Genomic DNA, 24,062 nt, shown 5'->3' with positions numbered 1-24,062 from the left:
CATCAGATTTCAGAGATCGTTATCTGACATGCGGGAACGCGCATCATTCGTGGATGCATGCACCACATGTCACAGATATGAACGATTGAGCGTTTTTTACAATCGTTAGCATTCAGATCTGACACAAAATCTGACCATGTGTATGCACCATAAGATTTATTTCTTTGGTTCAAACTTTGTGGTTTTTAAATATAATTGTGTGAGTCAGGTACCAGCACTTGATGTGTAATAAATGTGTGTAATTTACTTAAGCTGACCAATATAATACTTCTGTACATTATTAGTAGGATTTGCCTGGTTATAGCGCTGCCATACATTTTTTATTTACTTGTTCTTTCCCTGTAGGATGGCATTCCTATAGCAGGTGCATTCCAGTTATTTGTGATATTGCACCTAGGCATGTTTATCTATGATGGCAGTGTAGGTATACACTGATGAGGTCACTCACAAAGCACAAATTAGCTGAGGAGCAACTTCATTTGTGAAAGTGTGCTTAGATTTCTGCCAGACCTCACAGGTTTATGAAGGAGAAAGCTGGTGTTTGCAGAGAAAGAGTATGTACACTCGGATGCTGGCAGGAGATTGTACAATACCATATAGTACAGCATATTAGCTGTACAGTATTGCACAGCTGCTGCGCACAAATACAGTGCAATACCGTACGACTCTGATCAGGCCCCAGAATCAGTAACATCAGTTGTGCTCACACTACACTGGTAACATTGAAAATTAAGTAGTTCAGTGATTCAATACAACTACTGTAAATAGCAACATCGAAGAAACTAGCTATTAAGATATTGAGTGTTAAATATTTTCCAGTTCCCCAGTAACCCAAATTGATACATGTGCTTAATAATGACAATCACTCTGAACAGGGGCGTATCTATAATGGGTGCAAGGTTTGCAGTGCACACGGGCCCCTGGGACCAGGGGGGCCCACACTACACACCCTGCATCCATATAGTTTCATACTTACCCATCCGTAGTCACCAGCGTGCTGCTCCGCACTGAGAAATGGCGGCGGCATTTTCCCAGTGACTCTGCGCATGCGCAGTACTGCTGTCCCAGGAAAACGGCACGGGCGCTATTTTCCCCGGAAACCCGCGCATGCGCAGTAGATTCTGGCACTAAGCTAGAATCCACTGCTGCCCCACCTGCCATGGCAGCGCATGAGAGAGGAGGGGGTCCGCATTGAGTCTGCACACAGGCCCCCTCATCTCTTAAAACGGCCCTGATTATTAACATATTATTTGTGCATAACTCCAAAAATACTTATTTCAACAATTCCTGGAACTAATAAGAGATTTCAGTTTCTAGCACGTGAGAGACATGTTCTAAGGAGTATTCAAAAGGATGAATGTTAAAGTTACTGGTTGTCCAAATATAGAAAGGAAATATGTGTTTGAACTTTGTAGGTGTCAGAATTTCCATAAATACAGTATTTATATTCACAACCTAAACTGATGTGGAAATATAAAAAGTTTATTTATTGATTACAGGCTAAGCTCATGATGAAGAGCACCACCCAATCCGTGGCACTATGGGGAAACCGGGCCCCTGATCACAGTATCACGGCCATGATGATAACAGATGATCAGAAAACCATTGTCACTGGGAGTCTGGAGGGACAGATATGTCTTTGGCATTTGTCAATGGAAATGAAGGTTTGTGAGTAAAGACTTTTTAACAAGTTGATTGCATGGATCCATGTGTGTGATTGGTTTATGAAAAATGTCTGACAGTTACAGGTTATGTACATGCAGATGAGCTCAAAATGTGTATATATATATATATGTGTGGAAAACATATATGGAGCAGCGCCAAATAATTAAAACCCATCAACTAAAATTAGATAGAAAGGCTTAAATTTGCCTAAACACACAAGTGTAAACAAACCGCAATGCCCAGATATAGGGTCGTCAGCTCACATCAATAGAAATATAGTTTTGGTTAAATACTATAACTAATTAAAGTGCAAATAGTGGAATTAATATAAATAGCAGCCAGCGTGTTTAAGATATAAATATGCATAAAAATCAATAAAATTTATTTATAAGTAAAAATCAAACAATTTATTACAAGTGATAAAATTAAAATAATAAAAAGGAATTCATTAGATATTTGTCCACTCCACCAAGGCTCACATAGACAAAATTGCTACAAGACAGAAATCAATACTATTTTTTGAAATATACAAGGAAATAAAAAGTTCTTTAAAAATGTTTGATTGTTTATCTGAGTTCAAGAAATAAAATAGTTCATGTACCAAAAGGTAGGAGGTCCCAATGCATTTCGTCCCAGCAGGACTTCATCAAGGGGATACTGCTCCAGTCGGGAGAATCGGTATATAATGCCACCAGATGTATTGCCGGTGGACTAAATACCGACACTGGAAGCCCGAACCATCAGGATCCCGACTGGGGCTTGTAAATACCCTAAACCTCCCCTCTCCCCCCTAACCCTCCCTCAGTGGTGCCTAACCCTAACCTCCACCCGGTGATGCCTAACCCTCCCTTCCCACACCCTAAACTTAACTCTCCTGGTGGGTGCCTAACCATACCCTCCCCCCAGTGGCACCTAACCCTAACCCCCCCGTCTGCTAGCCTATCCCTAACCCTCCCTGGTGGTGCCTAACCCTAAATCCCCCCAGGGGTGCCTAAAACTAACCCTCCACCCCCGTGGCTAACAGCTAACAGTCCCCGCTTACCTTCATTCGGAATGGCGAGTGTCGGGATTTCGGCATCTGGCTAAAGATAGCAGTCGGTATTTAGACACCTATCTTTAGTATAGAGTTGGGCTTCCAGCGTCGGGATTCCGATGTCCGACATTCCGGACGTCGGTAAATGAACTGCATCCCCAGTGGGGTGTCTCTCTATTTATACCCCCATTGATAGGGACTGATTAGATTAAATTTGAGCATCACTTCTGGTGCCCGCCTCCATTTAGTTAACTCGTCATCCAAAATCAGTCTTAAATCAATGTGATCGATATGGAAACAAAAAAATGAAAGTGGCTGCTCAAAACGGATGATGACATTAGTACTGGAAGCCACCTTCTTCATGTTAAGACCCCGCGGTCATATGTTTCGGGCCCCGGTGTCACTTCCACCCGTGTGAGCCAAGTTTGTTTCTAGTACCGCGCAGTCTCAACGATCCGGCCAGGGAATCACTTCCGCCCAAGGTGTTGGTCCCCGTGCGATGTGACTTCCGCCCGGACTACATACTCCCGCCGTTGATAAGCGTGTGCCTGCCTGACAAAAATGCATAGCCATTGAAACGTTGACCACAGGAAGACTTGTCTTATGTGTCTTATGCCGCATATACTCTGCTCCTTTATTATAGCATGTTGATATGCTGATGCTGGTAATGGGGCAAACTTATTTCTATCATTAGGGAGTGCCGGACTATTGGATTGTGTGTGTGTGTGTGTGTGTGTGTGTATATATTTATATATATATATATATACAGTGTACACACACACAAAATACTTGTCTTCTGGCACTCTGCTCTGATATATATGGCTGCTCCTTTGCCCTATGTATAAAGAACAGTTAAAGCAAGAGGTGGCGGTCCTGTAATACCAATGTTTCAGGGATTTGTTGCTCTTCTCCAGGTAACAATCAAAAGGGCTACAAAACCCTGAAACATTGGTATTACAGGACCAAATATATTCCTCTTCAAGACTTCCAGTACCGCCACCTATTGCCATAACTGTTCCTTATTTGAAGGGCACAGGAGCAGTCATACATATCAGAGCAGAATGCCAGACGACAAGTATTTTATGTGTGGTTTTATATATATATATATATATATATAATGGCTGGTGACACTATAAAAGGTAATGTGGTCCCCTGCGATAAGAACAAGCATCTCTAACACTGAACTACAGATCCTAGCAAGCCCTGGATAAAAGTTTATGCAGATGTTTACAATTTTACAAGCACCAGCATGTCCAAAAAGTTTATGGCTGCCAGGTATTGCTGGTTCCAGTAGTTAACCAGGCAAAAATTGCATATTTCTATTTTTCCAAGATATATTACCCCACATCGACCTCACATGGACCTGATCCTCTTGGGGAAATTGGCTAAATGGCCAAGGACTGGTTGTCATGCTGCTATTGTGGCACCAGCCCTGCCTCTCATAGTCTTGTGCTGGTATTGAATTTTCGGGGTCACCCATGCTTTTCTTCCCCCTGCTGTTGCTTAAGGTATGCCTTACTTCACCACACTCACTTTACTGATTGTGCAGTTGCAGATATCTTAAAACACATGCAGCATGCAGCTCTATGTACAATGTAAATTGTATAACTTTTTTGACACAATGAAGTCTGCATTTTTATATATATATATATATATATATATATATATATATCTTGTGTCTAACTCTGCATTAAAACTTGAATTTGAAATTTGTATTTCACAAAATGTATAGTTTATGGAGAGAGCTGGAATGACAGTTCATTCTGCATTGTGGTGCTGATGTTTAAGTAGGACTGGAACCATTTGTGGATATATTCCTGTGGCCAAAATGTGCCAAACATTATGACCAAATCAGGAATGTGGTGAATTTTTCATGGAACAGTTTTAAAAATGTTGTTCACATCTAGTGGCAGTGCAAGTCTACTCTCTGATTACAGCACCTGCTATTACTTTGTGCTTATATTACTTTTGCATTATCTAAGCATGGTTCAAAGAGTCAGCGACTCCACAATTGACTGTAGAACTTACAGGATTGCAGTTGACTTTATCTCCGTTAATCTTCTTCATCCTCCTGGCTCTATTTATTGCCTGCCTATCAGGTATTCACACCACCTGAAAATCTACCACTACCAGCAGCAGGGGAATTCTTTCATTTTGAAGTATGTAATCACATACTGTATATAAAGTGAGTTACATTCCACCAGCCATCTGTGGTCTTATTTATTGGTAATACCTATCCTGTCCTGTACTGTATGTACTAGCGCTCTTAGGTTGTATCATATTTAAGTTTCTTAGTATTCTACTAATACAGCATGCATAGTAATATCACCAATAACAACACCACTGGCAAGTGGTTCTGCAGGAGTGCATGTAAAACTAACCATGTTACTATGCAGGTGCTAGAGTCATAAAATTAAATAATAATCAAAAGATTACTGGCAATAGGTTCTATAGCCCAGTACCACACTACAGATTAATCAAAGCAATAAAGTCCTTAATCATGGGTTGGTGATAGACAGAGTAGTACAAAACCATTCAAAAGGTCAGGGCAGGCAGCAAAACGTTTTAGTCAATAAGGAAAGCCAATTGAAATAGATTTGTGATCATTTAACAGCTGCTGTTTTAGCATATTCACTGTATCTATACTAACAATGCCCAATTGTCTGATCTGTGCCCAAACTTAGGGGCATATGCATCAAAGCTTGATGTGAGATAAAATTGTGAGATATATATCACCAACCAATCGGCTTCTAACTTACATTTTGCAGGCTTTGTTTAAAAAAAGATAGTTTGGAGCTGATTGGTTGGTGATATATATTTCACAATTTTATCTCCCATCAAGCTTTGATACATATGCTCCCAAGTCTCCTTGGACTTCTCCTTTTTATCGCCTAAAACATCTGTCCATTAAAAAAAAAAAAAATCCTGGATTTTATAGTCAACCTACATTTTTTTTAAGTTACCATCCTCCTCTAAATTGGCAAAATTAGTTGTGCATTATATTAACTGTTTATATGGCGTTACTAAGGAAATTAAAGGTAATTTAAGGGCAACAAAATATTCAGAAGCGTGTGCAGAAGAGTGTAACAAAAAGCATGGACACATCCTTATACTGGAACTGCCCATTCTAGTTACAAACTTCTCCCAATCTACTTTGCTGCTCCTATTAGAAGATGCTACATTTTGTACTACTGTAGATATCCCCATCTTGGCCTGCAGATCCAGTACCCTTTCCCATATAAAGTTGTGTATTTAAAATTAGCTACATGGTATCACAAAACTTCATCATGTGCACAGTGACTCTGCTGTTCCTCATAAATTGCTTATTATATCTGATGACACTACTTCATTTTGGTCAGGTTATTCTAGAATGTCATGCACAAACTCTTCATCTATGTATTTCTGAACAATTAGAGAGGGTTAAGAAGACCAACAGTGATATTGGACACAACTAAAAAATGCAACATTTATTGTTGTGGGATTGTAGTTTCACTACACAATCAGATGTGTTTAAGTTATTGACCATTCTCCTTGACCCTAGTTAGTCATAGTGCCAATTTTAGCAACCCCTTTCCCCTCTAATTGAATATGTTGATCAGTACTCTGTTGCTTCATGGTTTTGTGCACATGTAGTATAAGCATATTCTGACACAAGAGATATTAGAGACACATGGCTAAATAAAGGGTACGTCCAAAGGCAGCATATATACAGGTGAGTGCAAACGTATATTAGATAGAACAGGCAAAACATGGTCCAAGGTACAGGATAAAAGGGCCAGGATAGGTAGTAATCCAAAGAGTAGTCAGCATCCAGGTAAAAGTGAGGGCAGATGGCATATTCTCTTATGAAAATATTACAGGATTACTATGGCAATCAACAAAATTATGTCACCTGTGCTGAAGTAGTTAATTGGTGAGAAAGGAGTTTCAACACAGGTAATTGCAATCATAAATTAAGAGGGAAGTTCAGGAGCAGAGCATTTTGTACCTAGTGGAAGGAGTCCTATTTTTAGTTGTTGGTACTGCTTCAGGAGAGGGGAGTGGTAGTAAAGCTGGCCACACACTAGACCAACTTACATCCAACCAGCCAACTTGTTGATTGGTTGGAATGAAAATCTGGTAACATATGGGAGTAACTGATGATCAGCAATTTGCTCCTAAATGCCAGAAAACAGACGAAAATGGTTGTTCAGACAAGTTTGTTAAATGTCTGATCTAAACTATTTGTTCAAACAATAGTTTTGGTCCATTTTCCAGCATTTGGAAGCAAATTGCTGATTGTATACCTTACCAGATTTTCATTCCAACCAATCAACTAGTTGGCTGGTTGCACAGATAATCTTTAGATGTGTGGCCAGCTTAAGTGGCTGTTAGAATCCGGAAGAAGCACAGTTCAGCAGCTCCTGTTGAGATTAGCTCTAGTGGCTTTAATCAGTTTCCTGCCAACCAGTCAGGTGTTCAGACCAGGAGTCATCATGCTGGGCTGTGTTCTGAATCTTAATTGCTGCAGCTGAGTTCAGAGCCTTGCTGATTTCTGCACCTGTGATTTGTTTTTCAGTTTTTTTTAGGGATTTCCCTCTGACACTCCAATGTGGGTTGTAATCAGTCTGAACCTGTCAGTCCTGGTGTTTACTTGGATACCTACTCTGTACTGCTTTGTGGAGTTTATTTGTCTGTGCTATCTGGAAGATCTACCAACATTTTTTCCATAGTGCAGTCAAGCTGGGTTATTCAGAAGATCTGCCCAGTGCCTCTCTAGTTTAAAAACCTGTGCTATTTAGGAGTCAGGGGCCTTGACAGTATGTCTCTACAGTGCAACTAATATGGGCTATTAAGAAGATCTGTCCAGCATCTCTTAACTTTGTAAATCCTCTGTGATATTTGGAAGATATGGCCAACATTTCCCTACAGTACAATTAACTGTGCTATGCAGAAAACATGCTTCCATAATTTCTCTACTGTGCAAATTACTTGTGTTACTTGGGTGATCTTTTCTGCATTTCTCTGCTATGCAAATTACCTGTTCTACTGTATATGAAAGAGCTGGCCAGTATTTATCTACAGTGCAATTATTTATGCTATGCAGAAAACCTGTTAGCATATTATTCAGTAGAAAAACCAGTGTTATTATGAAGATTTGATCAGTTGTTTTCTATAGTTTTAGTATTATCTATGTATTCCTATTTTGTTGGCATATTTAGCTAATGCTTCTAGTTTCTTAAGCCATTTAGGGGTCTAGTCACTAATACATAAATATCCTTGGAGATAATTAGGTTTAGAACTCGCATGGAGTTCTACCTAATTAACGGAGGAATTCATCATTACTCCTCTCCATAAGTATTGTTGAATTTGTCAATAAACCTTTTAATACATTCCTGCCTATAAACCTCTAAGATTCACCTGCCTAGAACCTCTAAGACAAAACCTGCCTGTACCTTCTAAAAACACAAGATGTCGCTATTTTGATTATACCATTAATGAAATACTGAGACAGTTGAATAGCGGTCCAAAGCGCTAAAGATTATTATTCAGGTAAAAGTACAGATGTTACAACGCTATGATCTAATAATGAGCGCAAATAAATTGTACAAACATTAGGTCATAAGGTACAGTTAAAATACATGAAATGGTTATCAAAGATCAAAATACAATGAGCAATATGAGACAGAGAGACAGAGAAAGAGAGAGAAAAAGAGAGACACATTAAAATACAATGAGAGATATATCAATGTCTGCTGAGAGCACATGTTAAAGATGGCTGGTGATGGTGTGTGTGTGTGGGGGGGAATGCTTGCTGCCCTATTGTCCAAACCGCATGGTCTCTGAACACAAACTCCATTTTGAAAACTCACATTAAGTTGCAACTCCGCAAATCATACATCCATCAATGACCACAACCACAACAAAGACAATATACCTATCTGACCCACACAACACCACAACTGGGCAGAATCACAATTTCCCTTGTTCACCCCACATGGAGGCAAGCCATCTCCAACAAACCGCAGACAACATACCCATCTGACCCACACAACACCACACGGCAACCACCCACGACCATTCAAAGCTGCCATCAATTCAACCTCCACAATACAACACTGACACCACCCTATGATCACATTCATGAGTATACAGCACACACCAAGCCCATCTCTCCCAAGCAGAGATACCGTTCAAGCACATGGGAAGGCCCCAACACAGAGCACACCAGAGGATCTCAATCAACCAGCATCAATCATCCACAAATATCACTACAACTCCACAATCAATCCCTTTCCTGCATGCTGACAACAGACCACTGGACCCTACAGTGCAGATGTAAAGCACAGACCAGACAACACATCATCCACTGCATGCCAACACAGACCCATGAATATCCTTAGAAAACTACAAACCACACACCATGCTAAGCTAATAACAGATTAACACCAAACATAGCTACAGACACCCAAATAGGCTAAATATTGCACAATTTATACTTAGCTATAACCCAGGGGAACTGAGATCCATTTTCCGTTGTCTTGTGAGAGAGGAAACCTCTCTCTCCTCCAAAATCTGCCAGTGTGTGTGTGCCGGCTGCCGGCCTTTGTGTCCTCAGAATGTGCATGCTATGGTTCCCACCCCCTTTTAACTGTGAGGTCATCAGAAAGGGAGTATCCTTTTGGTTACCTGAAACTACTGTTAATTAAATCCTAGTCCCAGTTAGCTATTTCTATTGATTAGACTGGAATAACCAGTCCTTTGGACAAAAATGTAAACAAGCCTACACAATGTCATTGTCTTCTGGTAAAGGTTAGAAATCTGTTACAGGTCATTTATTGGACAATTTCAAATGGATACAAAAGGTCTCCAACCTCCTTTTGTATCCCCCACATGCAAATCTAAGCTGCTATGGCAAACAACATTTCAAATAGATATTCTCTCTAACATTCATATTTCATAGCCGCATGTTCTGATCTTCATATTGATGTCACCGGAACGCTGTGGAAACAGAGTAGATCAGTACTTTTCCAAACACAGTCCAATTGTCATTTACTAAGCCATAGTTACAGAAAACATTAATTTCTTTATATACTGACATTGCGTTTAAACCAAGTAATAATTATCCTTTTTGCGTTACGGGACCATTGCTTTTAAATGTATGTATGCGGGGAAAACACCACTGAATTGCGTTGTGCGTCTGAGGGTCGGTGGGGCACTCAGTGAACAGCACTAAGCTGGAAGGGCATCTATGTGTGTGTGTGGCCATGCCAGTATGATTTTGGGAAGGATCAATAAAAAAACTGACTGTGTTCTGTTTAACATTGTGTGTATGAGTTGCAGGGAATTTTGCTACTTTTCAAATATAAGTCTGTGTGTGATATTATACACATAAGTCCACGCATGATGGGCCACATCTACACATATATACACACACAAGCACACATGTATTTTTCTGATGTTTTTAAACTGCAATTGCAAAATGAGTTTATACAGTGAATTTAATCCTCATACAGGAAGGAGGCTTCCAGCTGTGCTGTCGGAGCCTCCCTGTTTAGTCTGCCTGTTTTGGGTTGAAGATGGGTTTTGTATAGGGTTCCAAATGCTAATAAGTTAGTGTTTTTGTTAAACACTGTCTGCCTGTGTTTGAGGAAGGCTGACTATGTACCTTTTGTTTACAAAATAGTGCTGTGAGATTTTATTTCTAAGATGGAGTCTTGACGCCCTTTACAAGATAGCATTGCGCAGATTTCAATTGCAAACAGATTCTGTCTTCGCCAATTATCCGGTTTTGACAGTATCTATTCCGAAAATATGTCATTTTTGTGATGACAGCTTTTCGGGAAATACTTTATCCTGCTTCTCCTACCTGACCCCAGCTGTAGTCAGTGCTGCGCATGTGCTGTTCCATTCACAGAAAAGGCGCATGTGCAGCACTAATTACAGCTGCAGTAATTGAATATAAAATCTTATGTCCCAGCTATCTGGCCGGCTGTCAAAGGCTGCAGCCATGGATCCCAACCTCCGGTCTGCAGCAGCTACAAGGGGACAGGACAGCCAGGCAGAGGGGGCTATAGACTTTTTAAAAAAAAAACAACTTTACTATGTTCTCCCTGACGCAATGCTGCTGCCGGGAAGCGTCTCCCCTATATTCCCCGGTTGCACTTGTAAGTGCTTCTTCCATTAACTGCACTTACAAGTGTCACCGGGGAACAGAGGGGAGATGCTGCCCGGCAACAGCAGCATTGTGGCAGGGAGAACACACAGCTGGAGCCTGAAAATTGACCAGGGAGTGACGGAGGGAGCAGAAGGAGGACCTGCCCAGCTGAAAGCAGGTAAGTATAAGCCTTACAGGGTCTTTATGTCACCTGAGAATGGCATACAGTAACACCATCAAATTCCAAAAATACGGAATTTTCGGAATTTGATGAATAATCTAATTTCTACATGCCCATGGAGTGTGGAAATTAACGCAAATGGACTTAACCAGGAGATATCACTGATATCTCCTGTGTTAATGAATACTAAAAAACAGTAAAATAAAGGTTTTAAGGACTTTTTTCCTTAATTAGTGTTGATGAATAGGCCCCTTAGTCATTTTGATTGTCCTTTTCCTTTTAAATATGTGTCTGTGATCTTGAGCCTGCACTAAATCGAGTTTAAGTCCTGGATGCAGTTGAGTAGCAGTGAACGATAATAATTCAGGGAAAGGTGGCTGTTATAGGTGAAGTACTCTGCAAGTTGGTTGTGCAGGCTCAAGATCACGGTAGGCACTCATAACAGTGGCAGTGCTGCTAAAGAGAACAGTGTAGAGATTGAGAGAGATACTCATTATCCACACAACCTCTAGAGTCAGCTTGTGTGTACTTCCTATTAGAAATTATAATTGGTTTATCTGAAGCCACTGTGTGGGCAGGAGAAACGAAATAACATATTGAAATTTATCAAAAAATGTTTTGGTGCCCATTGTTTCAATACCTTAAACTGTACACCTAGCAACTTGGTTTTCAAACTTGCATGCGGAAGGATTTCTCTGGACAACACCTACAATACACGCGAGTGGAAAACAGATTACACCTTGTTTTAAAAATGTTTAACTGAGTGGCAGTGGGGACAGGTTTATCTTAAGAGAGGCATTAACTGGTACAGGGTAATGCCAATAGATTCAGCTGTAAGGGCTAATGGGCCTTTTGAATTATCTGTTTAGCTTGTGTATTGTTGGGTATGATGGAACCAAAAGGGTTCTTTATAACACTCCAGAATATTGTACGTCTTGCTTTCTGAATTGCTTTTGTTGTACACTGTATTTGTTTCATTTGTAAACAATTTGTCTGTCCATGGATTGATAGAACATAACATATTTGTAATGTTCTGTACTCTTTCTAGACTTTTACAACTTCCAAGATCTTCAGGAATTTCTCTTGATCAAGAGATGATTCAATTGCACAAATATGGATTATGAACATCAAACTCTAAAGTGATAAACAATGGTTATGTTTTGTATAGGTGTAACACCCCTTTAACTGGGTCTTCTGGGTAATGGTGTGTATTTAATGATTTTCACTTGTAATGCTTCTCATCTTGTGGTTTTCTTAGCTTTAGTGCCTCCATCCGACTCTTGATATGATGTGTTCAGGGTCAGGAACACCAGGGGAAGATTTAGGGAATACCCTGTCAAACATGTACTCCGATCACAAACACTACAGGAATGTTTGCAAAACCCACTCTGGCACATTAGGTGTTTGTATTGCTACTGCTTTTATGTATTTTATATAAAAAAATAACTTTGTAAGAGAAATACAAGAACATTTTGAAAATTATGTGTTTGCACGTTACAGAGTGTTTGCAGGTTGCAGATTGCCGAATATAGGCACATTGGCACACACCAGCAGATGACTCAAACTATGAGCAGCCCAGTTACTTATCCAGTGGTGTTGGTTTATTGAAGTATAGTAGGTACAGCAATACTCACTGTTACATGCTGGTGATGGAGCGGAGCTTGAGCAAAGCGGGGTTCCATACAGCTCACCAGCTGATAAATGTATGATGCTTGTGGGTAAAAGTGTAGGATTCTGGAACAGCTTTATATGCAGGTAATACCCGGGCCTCTCATGAGCTAAGTTCGAAACTTCTGCCACCCATCTTGTAAGTCTGCACAGCACAGACAAGATAGCTGAAGTCATGGGCATTAGCACATCAGGTTGGAGGTCAGACTTCCCTGCAAACTCTGGGTCCTAGTGCCCAGCATGTATGCACAGTGAGGAAACAGTGTAGGAGCGCACTGCTTTCTAACAGAAAACATATAAACTCCCTATGGCTGATATGCTCACCATACCTTACAGACTTAACACAACTAAAAACTTATCTAAAAATAAACACACGGACAACAGAAGTTGGATTTAAAATTAAAGGTCAAAGTTATTTGACATCAGATTTTTAATAATCATATTGAATTCGGGTTATCGAATTAGATAACTTAGATGTTGCCATTTGAAATTGATTGTGACCTTAAAGTTAGTATGGTGGCGGACAACAAAGAACGGACACTCCCACAGACACATGCAGACCAAAACACATCACTCGTTGGTGTTCAACTCTCCATAAAAAGCACGCCCGGACGACCTGTGTCATTTCCCGGAAGGGACGATTTTGGCCTATCATTGAACCAGGAGAGTGCACCCATCTAATTTGTATAACTAAAAGCACACTACCGTTCTTTCCACCAAAGCAAGGTAACTCAAGCCGCAGCCCGCCACCAAACAAACTACACCAACTCCACCATCACCTTAAACAACGCCTCCACAAAACAGAAGCAAAACTGCCCCCGACAAAAAAGGTCCCCATCAGACCTAACAAATGCACATATTAGATCATGAGTACACGAAGAACCACAATTCTGCCATCATTTCCATCTAAATGCACGATCAACACCTTTAGGCCAACCAAACATTTGCACCATAGACATCAGACGCCCCTTCAATCCACGCCACAGCATTCCTCTAGAATCAACCACCTAACACCATGGGCTGAAGCAAAAGAGCTAAAGTCATGTGCAGCGGCCAACTTAGTGGCCCACTAAATTAATAAATGGCCAATAATCCAGACCGGCCCGTCATTGTACAATCCTGGAAGAAAATAATATAGTTTATTTAATAAAGGTATCGAAGAACCCACAACTCTCAAACCACACCATGCACACCTGCCATCCGCAGACAAGACAACATAAAACAACAATAACGATTTTAGTGACAAACACAAGCATGCTAACCAGGCTGAAGGTAAAAACAAAACCTACTAGGATCTTTTCTACTTATATGGGGAAACTATTTGTTGCCTCCGTAGGAAAAATAAAAATCCCTCCAAACCCCTGAAAGCGAGTAGTCTAAACCCCTGGTTAGCATGTCGAATAAACGCTAGTAAGTACCCTGTCCGGTCGCACATAACGACGGAATGTTCCGGATTTCCACCTACGCAGAGCCTGAATATCTTCTGATGGTGAAAAACAGGAAGCGGCAGCAGACGTGGCAGCTCCAATTTGGAACAAATGAGTGCTATATGCGTGCGAAGGGAGACCGCAATACATCGCTGCAAAAACTGACCAAACTGGTATGTAATAACTGGAACCCCATCCTGGTGCACCAACAACGCTTCCTCACACTCTGGATCTGCCGCAAATATGCATGTGCCAAAAATACCGGGCAGATCCTGTTGTCCTAACACTTCTGCAAAGCTAGCCAGCGATCCCGCCCAATCTGGTCAGTTTTAGAGCAATGCATCTTGCGCAAAAGAGAATCCGCACCGGACAATACGTCCCGATAAATCAGCGCAGACGCCAAATCGCGCACAGGTGCCACCAATTCACTAACCCAAAATGTGCCGTTAAACACCAATGCAAATGTTGATTTGAACAAATAAACCCCGAAAGGAAAGACATGTGACCGGGCCCTCTGTTTTGTTCTGGGCAATGTGAATACCAATTTGGGGAGAACGCCAGCCACTTTAACAAAGGCGCAATGCGAATAGGGGACAGGGACTTACTTAGATCCCCCCCGCCGCCGACCAGAAGGAGCGGTTTGAGAAGCCCTGCTGCAGTCCTTGGCTGGATGCTGCCCCCCGCAATGGAGGCAAGCGTGCTGAAATTTACACCGCGCGCCAAGTCTGCAGAAGGACGTATTGAAGGCGTAACATTGTCCCCGGTCCCCCCCATATGGGAAGCAAGTGCCCACCGAAGACTGATGCGCTGCTACCACTTGCGCGGATCCTGACACCGGCTGAGTAACTTCCAGCCACACCTCAACATCCTTACTTCGGAATTCCACATCATATGTTTGCCACATGGACCCCTCATCGAGACGGGACATGCCATGGATCATATGCAAGTATTTCAACGCGTTTGGATGTTCTGCCGGCCTAGTGTCTATATAGCAGGAAAGAAACATATACATCCCTGCCAGCAAATTAGAATAAGACCAAAAAGCCTCCTTTTTCTTGGCGGCTATAAACTTCTTCTTGGACTTAGAGGTAAGCGTGAACACAACCACGTATCTACTGCTAGTGATACGATCACGCGCACGCCTGCGCAAGCCGCGCAGTGTGGCTGTAGTGTCGCAATGCACTATGCCTCCCTTCGGCTGCACATCGGCCTCAGACTCACTGGACGTGTCGGAGCTGGACCGTCGAGACCTGCGGGACCTACACCGAAACTTGCGCCGAGACTTACATCTCACTCGTTTGGTCCGTTTAGGGGCCACCTCGGACGAAGAGGAATTATCGTCAGAGGATGAGGAGGAACTGTTAGCTTGTGCTGTGGGAACCCCTGCTACCAACTCATTTGAGGTCCCAGGCCGATCACAGCCTGCCTGCGTCACTGCGTCAGCAATCCGGCCATCAGAAGACATAGCCACTGCAGGACCTGCAGAGAAAGAAAAGGGAACAACAGGCACCACATCCATTGCTACAGTCCCAGATGAGGGTGGAGAAGGTAAAGGTGTAGCACCCGAGCATAGACCCCCCTGCAAACCCAAAGCGCGCAAAACTTGCCCTGTCAGAAGTGCCAAAGCCACCTGCACTTGTGTGGGCGACTGCCCTGGTGCAGAATGGGACGTCGCCGATTGCGCTGCCAGCAAAGGCGCGAAAGCCACCAATGCATTGACGGCCACCAACGGATCTGTGGCTGCCGCAGACATGGGCGACATTACAGGAAGAGCCAACGCATGCGCAGAAATTGGGTTTACTGGTGGAGGGGGAGGGGGGGGCTAAAAGCAACCTGCTGCACTATAGGTGCAGAATCACCCAGCGAAAGCCGCCGAGGAAAAACCCGCGAATTACGTAGGCGTGCCCACCTCACGCGTTGCGCCAGTTGTTGGGGTGTATGAGGGACCCAGCGCCAGTGGACCAAAAGCCGCCCTCCCTGCAGCCACCACCTGACTGTACAGTGGTGTAGTGTTAGGCAGCCGCCTGCGGGTCTTATCATTGGGGGAGGCACGGAGCCACCCTGACCAGCAGTTACAGCCACATGAGCACCTGATGGAGTCCTACTCCCCCTGACTCGCCTAGTGCCCCTTCTAGCTGGGGTGGAAGCGCGCAGAAGCCCCGCCCCCCCGGCCAAAACGCCGCTGACTCCGTCCGGAGCCAGCCCTGACCAGGGTCCCATCAAACATCCCCATACCACAACCGGGGGGCAGCGGAGGCACCGCTGACCCCGCAGTGTCAACTAAAGCCCTCAGAGACGCGGCCGCAGCAGCGTCTCTCATAATTATGCGCCGCGATGGGGCACGACTACCGGAGAAAACTCCGCCGGGTGAAGGAGCTGCTATAACAGCCTCCGACCCCTGCGCTGCTATCACCGGCGGTGGCCCACGCCGCGGGCCGGAGACGCAGCGGGCCACGTGACCGGCATCCACGCGGCTCCTGTCTGGCCCCGCTCCGGCAGCAGAAGCCGAGCGGACAGAACGTTTCAACGGGCGGCGGGGCATGGCAGTACCAATAAGGTAATGTAAAGAAATGAGGATACTGAAAATGGAGGGGGGGGGGGGGTGGGGGGCAGAGTAAGAAAACAGCAAGGACAAGTCAGAGGTCTCAAATTACCCCCAAATCAACTTTTTTGTTAGTTTAGGCACCCCAAATTTAATTACAGTATTTGTTTTCCCGCAATTAGTATTTATTGGCATTTGACACAAAATATAATAAACAAACCATTACGTTTATGGTGCAATCAAATAAAATATCGAACAAAAGACATGGCATTATTTATTTATTTATTACCAGTTATTTATTTAGCACGCACATATTCCGCAGCACTTTACAGAGAATATTTGGACATTCACATCTGTCCCTTCCCCAGTGCAGCTCACAATCTATGTTCCTTACCACATGCTCACACACATACACACTAGGGGTAATTATGTTGGGAGCCAATAAACCTGCCTGTATATTTTTGGAGTGTGGGAGGAAACCAGAGCACCTGGAGGAAACCCACGCGAGCGCACGGAGAATATACAAATTCCACACAGTTAGGGCCATAGTGGGTATCGAACACACGACCTCAGTGCTGAGGCAGTAATGCTAACCATTACACCGTCTGTGCTGCCCTTACGGCAATTGTACATGTTGAACCAAGTTTTCATATAAACCAAAACATAACATTGCAAAAAAATAGACATAAGTAATGAACAGACATAAAGGGGTGTGGCAAGAGAAGAAAGAGTAGAGAAAAGAGAGTAAAGTTAGGAGCAAACCTCATAACCAGAGAAAAAAAACAGATATCCAGACACTAGTATTATGAGAAGATATATGTCGGACCTACTCAGGCTACCCATAATATAAAATAATGTCCATTCCTTCCTACGTACCACATGGCCCTCTACAGAGTGACTTATAGTGGTCTGAGTCTTAGTAGAATAGCCATGGGTACCAAATCACTGTAAAGTCCTGACGACTGCTTGAGTGTACTAAAGGTAGTATAATGTCATCCTTGGACATATAGTGATCAAGACGCACACACCACTCAGTACTCAGTCATAGTAGGGACAGAAACTGACCTCCAGTGTACTGGGATGGCTGCCTTTGAGGCGCTGAGTATGTGTCGTAACAGTGTCTTTTATAGTGCGTCTGGGGTTTTCCGTAATAGGTTCAGCAGCCATAAACTAGAATATGAAGTTAAATCCTCCTGGAGGATGAATCCAGCCGTTTCTATATCCTTATGCCAAAAAGGTCGGAGAAGAGAGCACTCCGACCAGCTATGCAGAGGAGTGTAGCCTTACCTCTCCAACAAGTTTTAGGAACTCCCGGATTTATTTTACCTAATAAGCTTGGACAACAGCAACAGTGAGAAAGTACTTTGTAATGTGTTTCCATCACTAACAGGTTTGACGATCTAGAAAATTTATTTTTGAAGATTTCTGGCCAATCATCTTTACCCGCCAGACCTCGTAAATCAACTTCCCAGTCATGTGTAAATTTAGGCCTAGTAGAAAAGAGCTGCTCAATCAATACAGTATATTATAAAAGGAGGATAGGGGGGCGACGGGTACATTTGGGATACACGCATGTTCTCGAATGGGGTAAACCCATGGCTATAAGCTTTGGAAGAGCCTAAGCCCAAAAGGAAGTGCCTAATCTGGAGCTGCTTTCAAATCTCTCCATTTGGCAAATTCCATCTGGCTTCGATAGAAGGAAAACTCAGCACACCAGACGAGTCGGGCAGTTGGCTCAACCGAAATGAATTAATTGGAGTCCCCAGGGGAAAGGCTGGATTCCCAAATAGTGGGGTTAAAGGGGAAGGAATAGGAGAAAGGAGTGGTTGGGTACGTAAGCGGTGCCAGCAGGAGATAGTATGGCCTTATAATGGGTGGGAAATAGAAGGGAAAACTGAGAGCCAGGGAAGTCCTGGAATGAGTGTAGGAAGAGATGCTGCTTCAATATCAACCCATTGTTTCCTGTCGCACAATCAACTCCATTCTATGACCCGTGTATATAACACTGCATGGTAATAAGAAAGAAAGTTGTAGGCCACCAAGATGATTTCTTCTATAAAGTACCTCATGCTTAAAATGGGGTCTACGCCCTGCACATACAAAATCCCTAACAACACAGTGAAGTGCAGTGAACAAATAATGCGGGATTGCAATGGGGAGAGTTTGCAGTAGATAAAGCACTCTAGGAAGCCAGTTCATTGTAACAACTCCTACAATATTTTTTTAATTGAAAAATAATTCCTTTTTATAATTTTTTTTACTTTTTTAAAATTTTTTAGTGTCCTCAAATTACCCCAAAATCACCTTTATTCTTTCCTTTTTTTGCATTTTTCATTTAATTGATTTGAGATCAGATGAAAAAAATTAGCTTTTTTTTTGTTTTTGCATTTCTAAAAAGCACAAATCAACTATTTGACACCTTAAACACCTTCAGTACTTTCCTTAAGCCCATTAACAGCCTTCTGTACGTTCCTGCTAATGAAATTATCAATTTTGGGGGGTCCAGGATTATCTCCCCATGTTTTCATGCACTTCTCTCACATTGAAATTGGCAGTCAGTTCGCAAACCCCAGCTGCGAGTACTGCAAATAGGCATTTTTAATTGGATTGGATAATTCTCGGATGCATGCATTCGTACAAAGCCTACGAGTTTCATGAAACAAACTCGCAACTCGCACCAATATTGAATTAACACCTTTCATTTGTGAGGGACGTGTCCTTGGTCAAATCTAAATTGCAGTGTAAACATAAAGCTGTCGAGCATTTGTGGATCCCTCAATGGCTGCTTCTTGACTCTCTATTTGGACTCTGTGCACATGGGGCTCCAAATCCACCAGCTTGCACATAGCCTCTCTGCATTCTGTGTCTCTGGACAAAGCACTCTAGTCTCTCCTAAGGGGACTCTCTTTTTTCTCCTCTGAAAACCTCCTTGGGGGAATCCCTCTCTTTCCCCCTACTCTCCAGTGGCTGATCCAATCACATACTCTCCAGTGGCTGATCCAATCAAGTCCCCTATTCATTGGTGCCATTTGTGTCTACTCCCTTTTTTCTAACATCCTTGTTTCAGCCCTTTGGATGGTGAGGGCTGTAGTTTTCTTGTCTTTTCTAGTGAAATTTGTATACTGACAACATGGCATAGGGGGCTACATAGGTAAGGGATTTAATCATCAATGTAGATAGTAGAACATTTGACTCCATAGTCCATACTAGTACTTATTAGCTTAGAAGTTTATATATATTTTGTAAAAAAGTTAGCAAATATTAGATCTATTCAATAAAGCAAAACAAAATATTCAAAACATGTTTGGGAGGATATGTGAAAACTGGCACAATTCCAGCAAGTTGCAACCTACCTGATGTAATAGAATGCAAAGGGCCTCAAAGTCACCAGAAACCTACAAGAAGATACCTGGCCCATGCCTGGCCGAAAGTTACCGCCCCGAGTTTTGCTATGCTAATAATACAGTTTGCCAAATGTAATAGCCAGCAAGTCTCTAAACAATCGGGGGAACAAAGAGTGTGAAGTAGACCGTACCATCAGGGCTACTATAGCAGCAGGAACACACAACATTAATGTTTCATGTTTCATTAAAGTATTTATTTGAAAAGTGGTAAGTTGAGCATGCATAGTTATATATCTATGTACAATAGCATAAAACCTGGATGCGATAGTGCTTCGATTAATGGTGGGACAGGAGGAAAGAGGCATAGCATATATGAACAAATATACATATGATGAAGTACTTAATATATCAACTATGATTGTAGTGGTGATAAATCTGTTTAAAGATAATAGGCTATCATATGATTCTGGTTATATACATGAACATACTGAGTGGGCAAAGGTTCGGAGAATGAGAAGCTGAGAAATAATTTACTAGACACATTTAGTATCTCCATGCAGCAGTTGTTACATTTTCCTATTACTGAGCAGCTTTGGGTATCAGTATTTTGCCCATATATAAATATTGCAGATTGAGCTTTTCAGTGTTTTTTTTTCCATAAGAAGTTTCAAAGCAAAGTACAGTAGTAAGATGCTTTATTTGCCAAGGGCAGATATCTGAAAACTAATGTCCTGTGCTTGGACAATGTTTGTAATTTTGGTGAAATCATCGAAAAATATAATAGTTTCCCATTAGAAGTGTGTCTAGCATCAGTGATCTGGTACTTTGTTTCATTTGTGTCTTGGTTTGACCAACAAAAATGTAATTACTTGAGAATACCAAGTGAGTCAGTTTGAAATGAGAGAATCAGCCATTGAAAAGCATAATTTTATGGTTCACAACTCTTAAATCAGAACTATCTGGGTGTTTGACCATGGGTGCTTTATTGCAGCTGACGGGAAAAAAACTTATATTGTGTATTTAGTTAACACTAAAGTTATATATATATATATATATATATATATATATAGATAGATATGATAGATAGATAGATTAATACACTGATAACCTGATAAAGAGATAGATAAGATAGATATATTCCATAAAGTGTATCATTGTATTCATACTGAAGGACTTGTCATTTACAGTATGAAAACATAGTACAGAACACTCCATTGGTTATCCACTATTAATTCACAGCTTTGAGTTCAGTTCTGTATATTATAGACACTTTCATCTTCCCTTTCACATTACTTTATTGTGAACATTAAAAGGTTGTGCATGAAACCACAAAATGATATTTTGTAAAACAGAGACTGGCTACATACATAACTTGCACTGCAGCACTTACATGGGATTGTGAACAAAGAAGCTGTGACAATGACTGTTGTGTATCATTTGTCTCATTTGCTTTTTGGATTTTTGTGTGTTTCAGATTACATCTAAAGCAATACTTCTAGGTCACACTTCTGCTGTCACATGCTTAGCAAAGGCAAGGGATTTTGAAAAACAGCCGTATATTGTTAGTGGAACAGAAAATGGGTAAGTGACGGGTTATTTTGCACATAAAAACTGAATTTGCAGAACAGAGGATAATGCCATTAGTGACTTAGCCTCCTGTGTTCATAAACACAACATTACATGATATAACTTTACTTTTGCTTGTCCAGCCTCTAAATGACACAAAGCAGTGCCAGGCAGTATAACATAAAATATAGTGACACATTATGATAGAGTTGTATAAACATACAAAATAACAATAGCAGTAATAGGATATATCCATAATAATGTATTGGTACCAGTAATTCAATACTACTACCGGTATTCTGTAGTTTATAACAGTATATTTTTTTAAGCATAATACTGTTATACACATGCTAACTGAATCCAACATATTAAAGTTCTGGTTTCAGGTTTCCTGAGTGGAGCCAGAGGTAAAATATATAAATCCTTTTCATTATAAATACATTACACTAGCATTAACAGTACCTACAGCTTGATTTCTAGTGTAAAACTTGTAATGTTCAGTTATAGTAAGACATCATTTTGGTGCCCGGCTGGAACAGGATCATTTTATTTCAGATTTTGAGAGATTGGTTTTGAGCAAACATAAAATAATCCTCATGGTGGCGCTGTTTAATCTTCGAGTAAATAATTGTCTTTAGAGAAAATGATACAGAAGAAACATGTATAGTAAAGGTTCTGTGAAATGACCCATTTTCTGCAGGATGTAGTCCTGAAGAATGATACTTCTGGTGACATTTTGATGAGACATAATAGCTGTATACCTACAATTTGTTTTATTCCAGGCATGGCCTTAAAGTTAGTTTGATATAAGAAAGCAGGGTGTAATTACCTACACAAAAAAATACATTTTGTATGCCATCCCTTTCTTAATGACCACAACACTTTCTTCACCAGTAATCGGTAACAAAAAGCTACGTAAATGATTGCACTCACTTAAATACAGTTTTTATAGGTAAAAAAGATTACAGAATTGTGAAAATGACAGTGAATAACCCGAGTTATATCTTGCAGGGAAATGTGTGTGTGGAATGTTGCCAATGGGCACTGCATAGAGAATGCAAAGCTTCCATATAGGCACACCGCAATCTGCGTAAGTATCCCGGATTTGTAACAACATTTTGCGATGGGAAAGGTCATTGGGAATCATTAATCCTCAATTAAAATAAATGCTACTAAAACACTACATATACAATTCAGTGTCAGTCCACCAACAAAATACAACACAAAATAAATCTGTAAGATAAGTGATATAATGTGTGTGTGTGTGTGCGTATCTATCTATATATATACTGTATATTATATATAAGTAACTAAATTGCTATATCTTATGTATGTACAATAGATACATTTTATTTTACAACTATCCCCAATATATTTTAGTTTTGTTATTAAGTATGGAAACTGTGTAATAACTATGTTCAGTATCTATCATGTTACATATCAAGGGACGGTTAATAACTATAACTGTCAGTGATATTGTATGTTGCCTGTGATGATAAATGACTATTATTCTGGCTAGAAAGCCTACTAATTGCATGGGTGAAAATAGTTAGTAACACATTAATGTATTACCGCTGCCAGTTCATAGACATCGGAATAATTTTCTGCCTCTGTTGCCACTGCCATATCCAGGGAAGAACAGAAAGCCACACCAGGGAAAAGGCTGGAATGACAATAGAGGTACTAATTGTCTGGGTTTATAGAATAGGTAATAATCCATGAGCAGCAGACTCTATTCAAATTCCCATGACATATTATTTAATTTGTAATTATTTGTGACACTTTCTCCAGTGTTACACAAGGTCCATTCTAATTAGCACATAATACATTATAGAGGTAGTACTGAAAGCTGCCTATTGGATATGCCTATGGGGTATGAGCACATTATTATACAGATTGACATAGAAACCATTCAGTCAGGCCTACTGAGGAAAAGCAACCGAAAAGTGCCAGAACTGCAGAAGTGACTCCCTGCTTCCCGTTTTTTCACCATTTGATTTTGCTTATCTATATATTTATTATGGGCTGGGTACAGGATCCCGGCAGTCGGGATGCCAGCAGTCAGAATATCGATAGTGGCATCCCGACAGTCAGAATCCTGACACTTTAAAGGTAAGTATGCTAATCATATCCCCTCCCCCCAGCCTAACTCTCTCCCCCCCACAGCCTAGCCCTAACCCTCCACTTGGAGCCTAATCCTAACCCCTAACCCTCCCCCTAACCCTAATACTTACCGCCGGAATTCCGACAGCTGTCAGGTTTCCTGCGCCTGTATTCTGAGTGCATCCCGACAATCCCGACCACCAGGATGGCAACTACTGTACATCCTTTATTATTTATTAGGTTATTTACATAGCGCCCAAATATTACGTAGTGCTTTACATCAGTCCCTGCCTCAGTGGAACTTACAATCTACCATATATTTCTTTCCACTTGCACACACACAGTCACACTAGCATACCTCCCAACTTTTGAAGAGAGGGATGCGTGCCCGAAAAC

At 41.4% G+C, this 24,062-nt stretch overlaps 1 protein-coding gene across 3 annotated transcripts in view; it reads left to right on the top strand.

Annotated features, from left to right (window-relative positions):
• WDR72 (WD repeat domain 72) overlaps nt 1-24,062 on the top strand; it is a 363,484-nt gene that overhangs the window by 111,780 nt on the left and 227,642 nt on the right. For 2 of the 3 annotated variants that reach the window (XR_015869431.1, XM_088443041.1), the window contains exons 2-5: nt 1,500-1,664; nt 21,472-21,578; nt 22,575-22,653; nt 23,196-23,243. Coding sequence is in view for 2 of the 3 variants with exons in the window: in XM_088443041.1 (XP_088299167.1) it covers nt 1,509-1,664; nt 21,472-21,578; nt 22,575-22,653; nt 23,196-23,243 (390 nt within the window). In the remaining variant the exon portion in view is untranslated. The remainder of the gene's footprint in view (nt 1-1,499; nt 1,665-21,471; nt 21,579-22,574; nt 22,654-23,195; nt 23,244-24,062) is intronic. The other variant, XM_088443051.1, reaches the window with a different exon arrangement.

Source organism: Taudactylus pleione, unplaced genomic scaffold (genome assembly GCF_031769625.1).
Source record: "Taudactylus pleione unplaced genomic scaffold, aTauple2 ptg000019l, whole genome shotgun sequence".
In the NCBI taxonomy this organism is placed as follows: domain Eukaryota; kingdom Metazoa; phylum Chordata; class Amphibia; order Anura; family Myobatrachidae; genus Taudactylus; species Taudactylus pleione.
The sequence above is the reverse complement of the archived record's forward strand: the minus strand, read 5'-3'. Positions and strand labels throughout refer to the sequence as shown.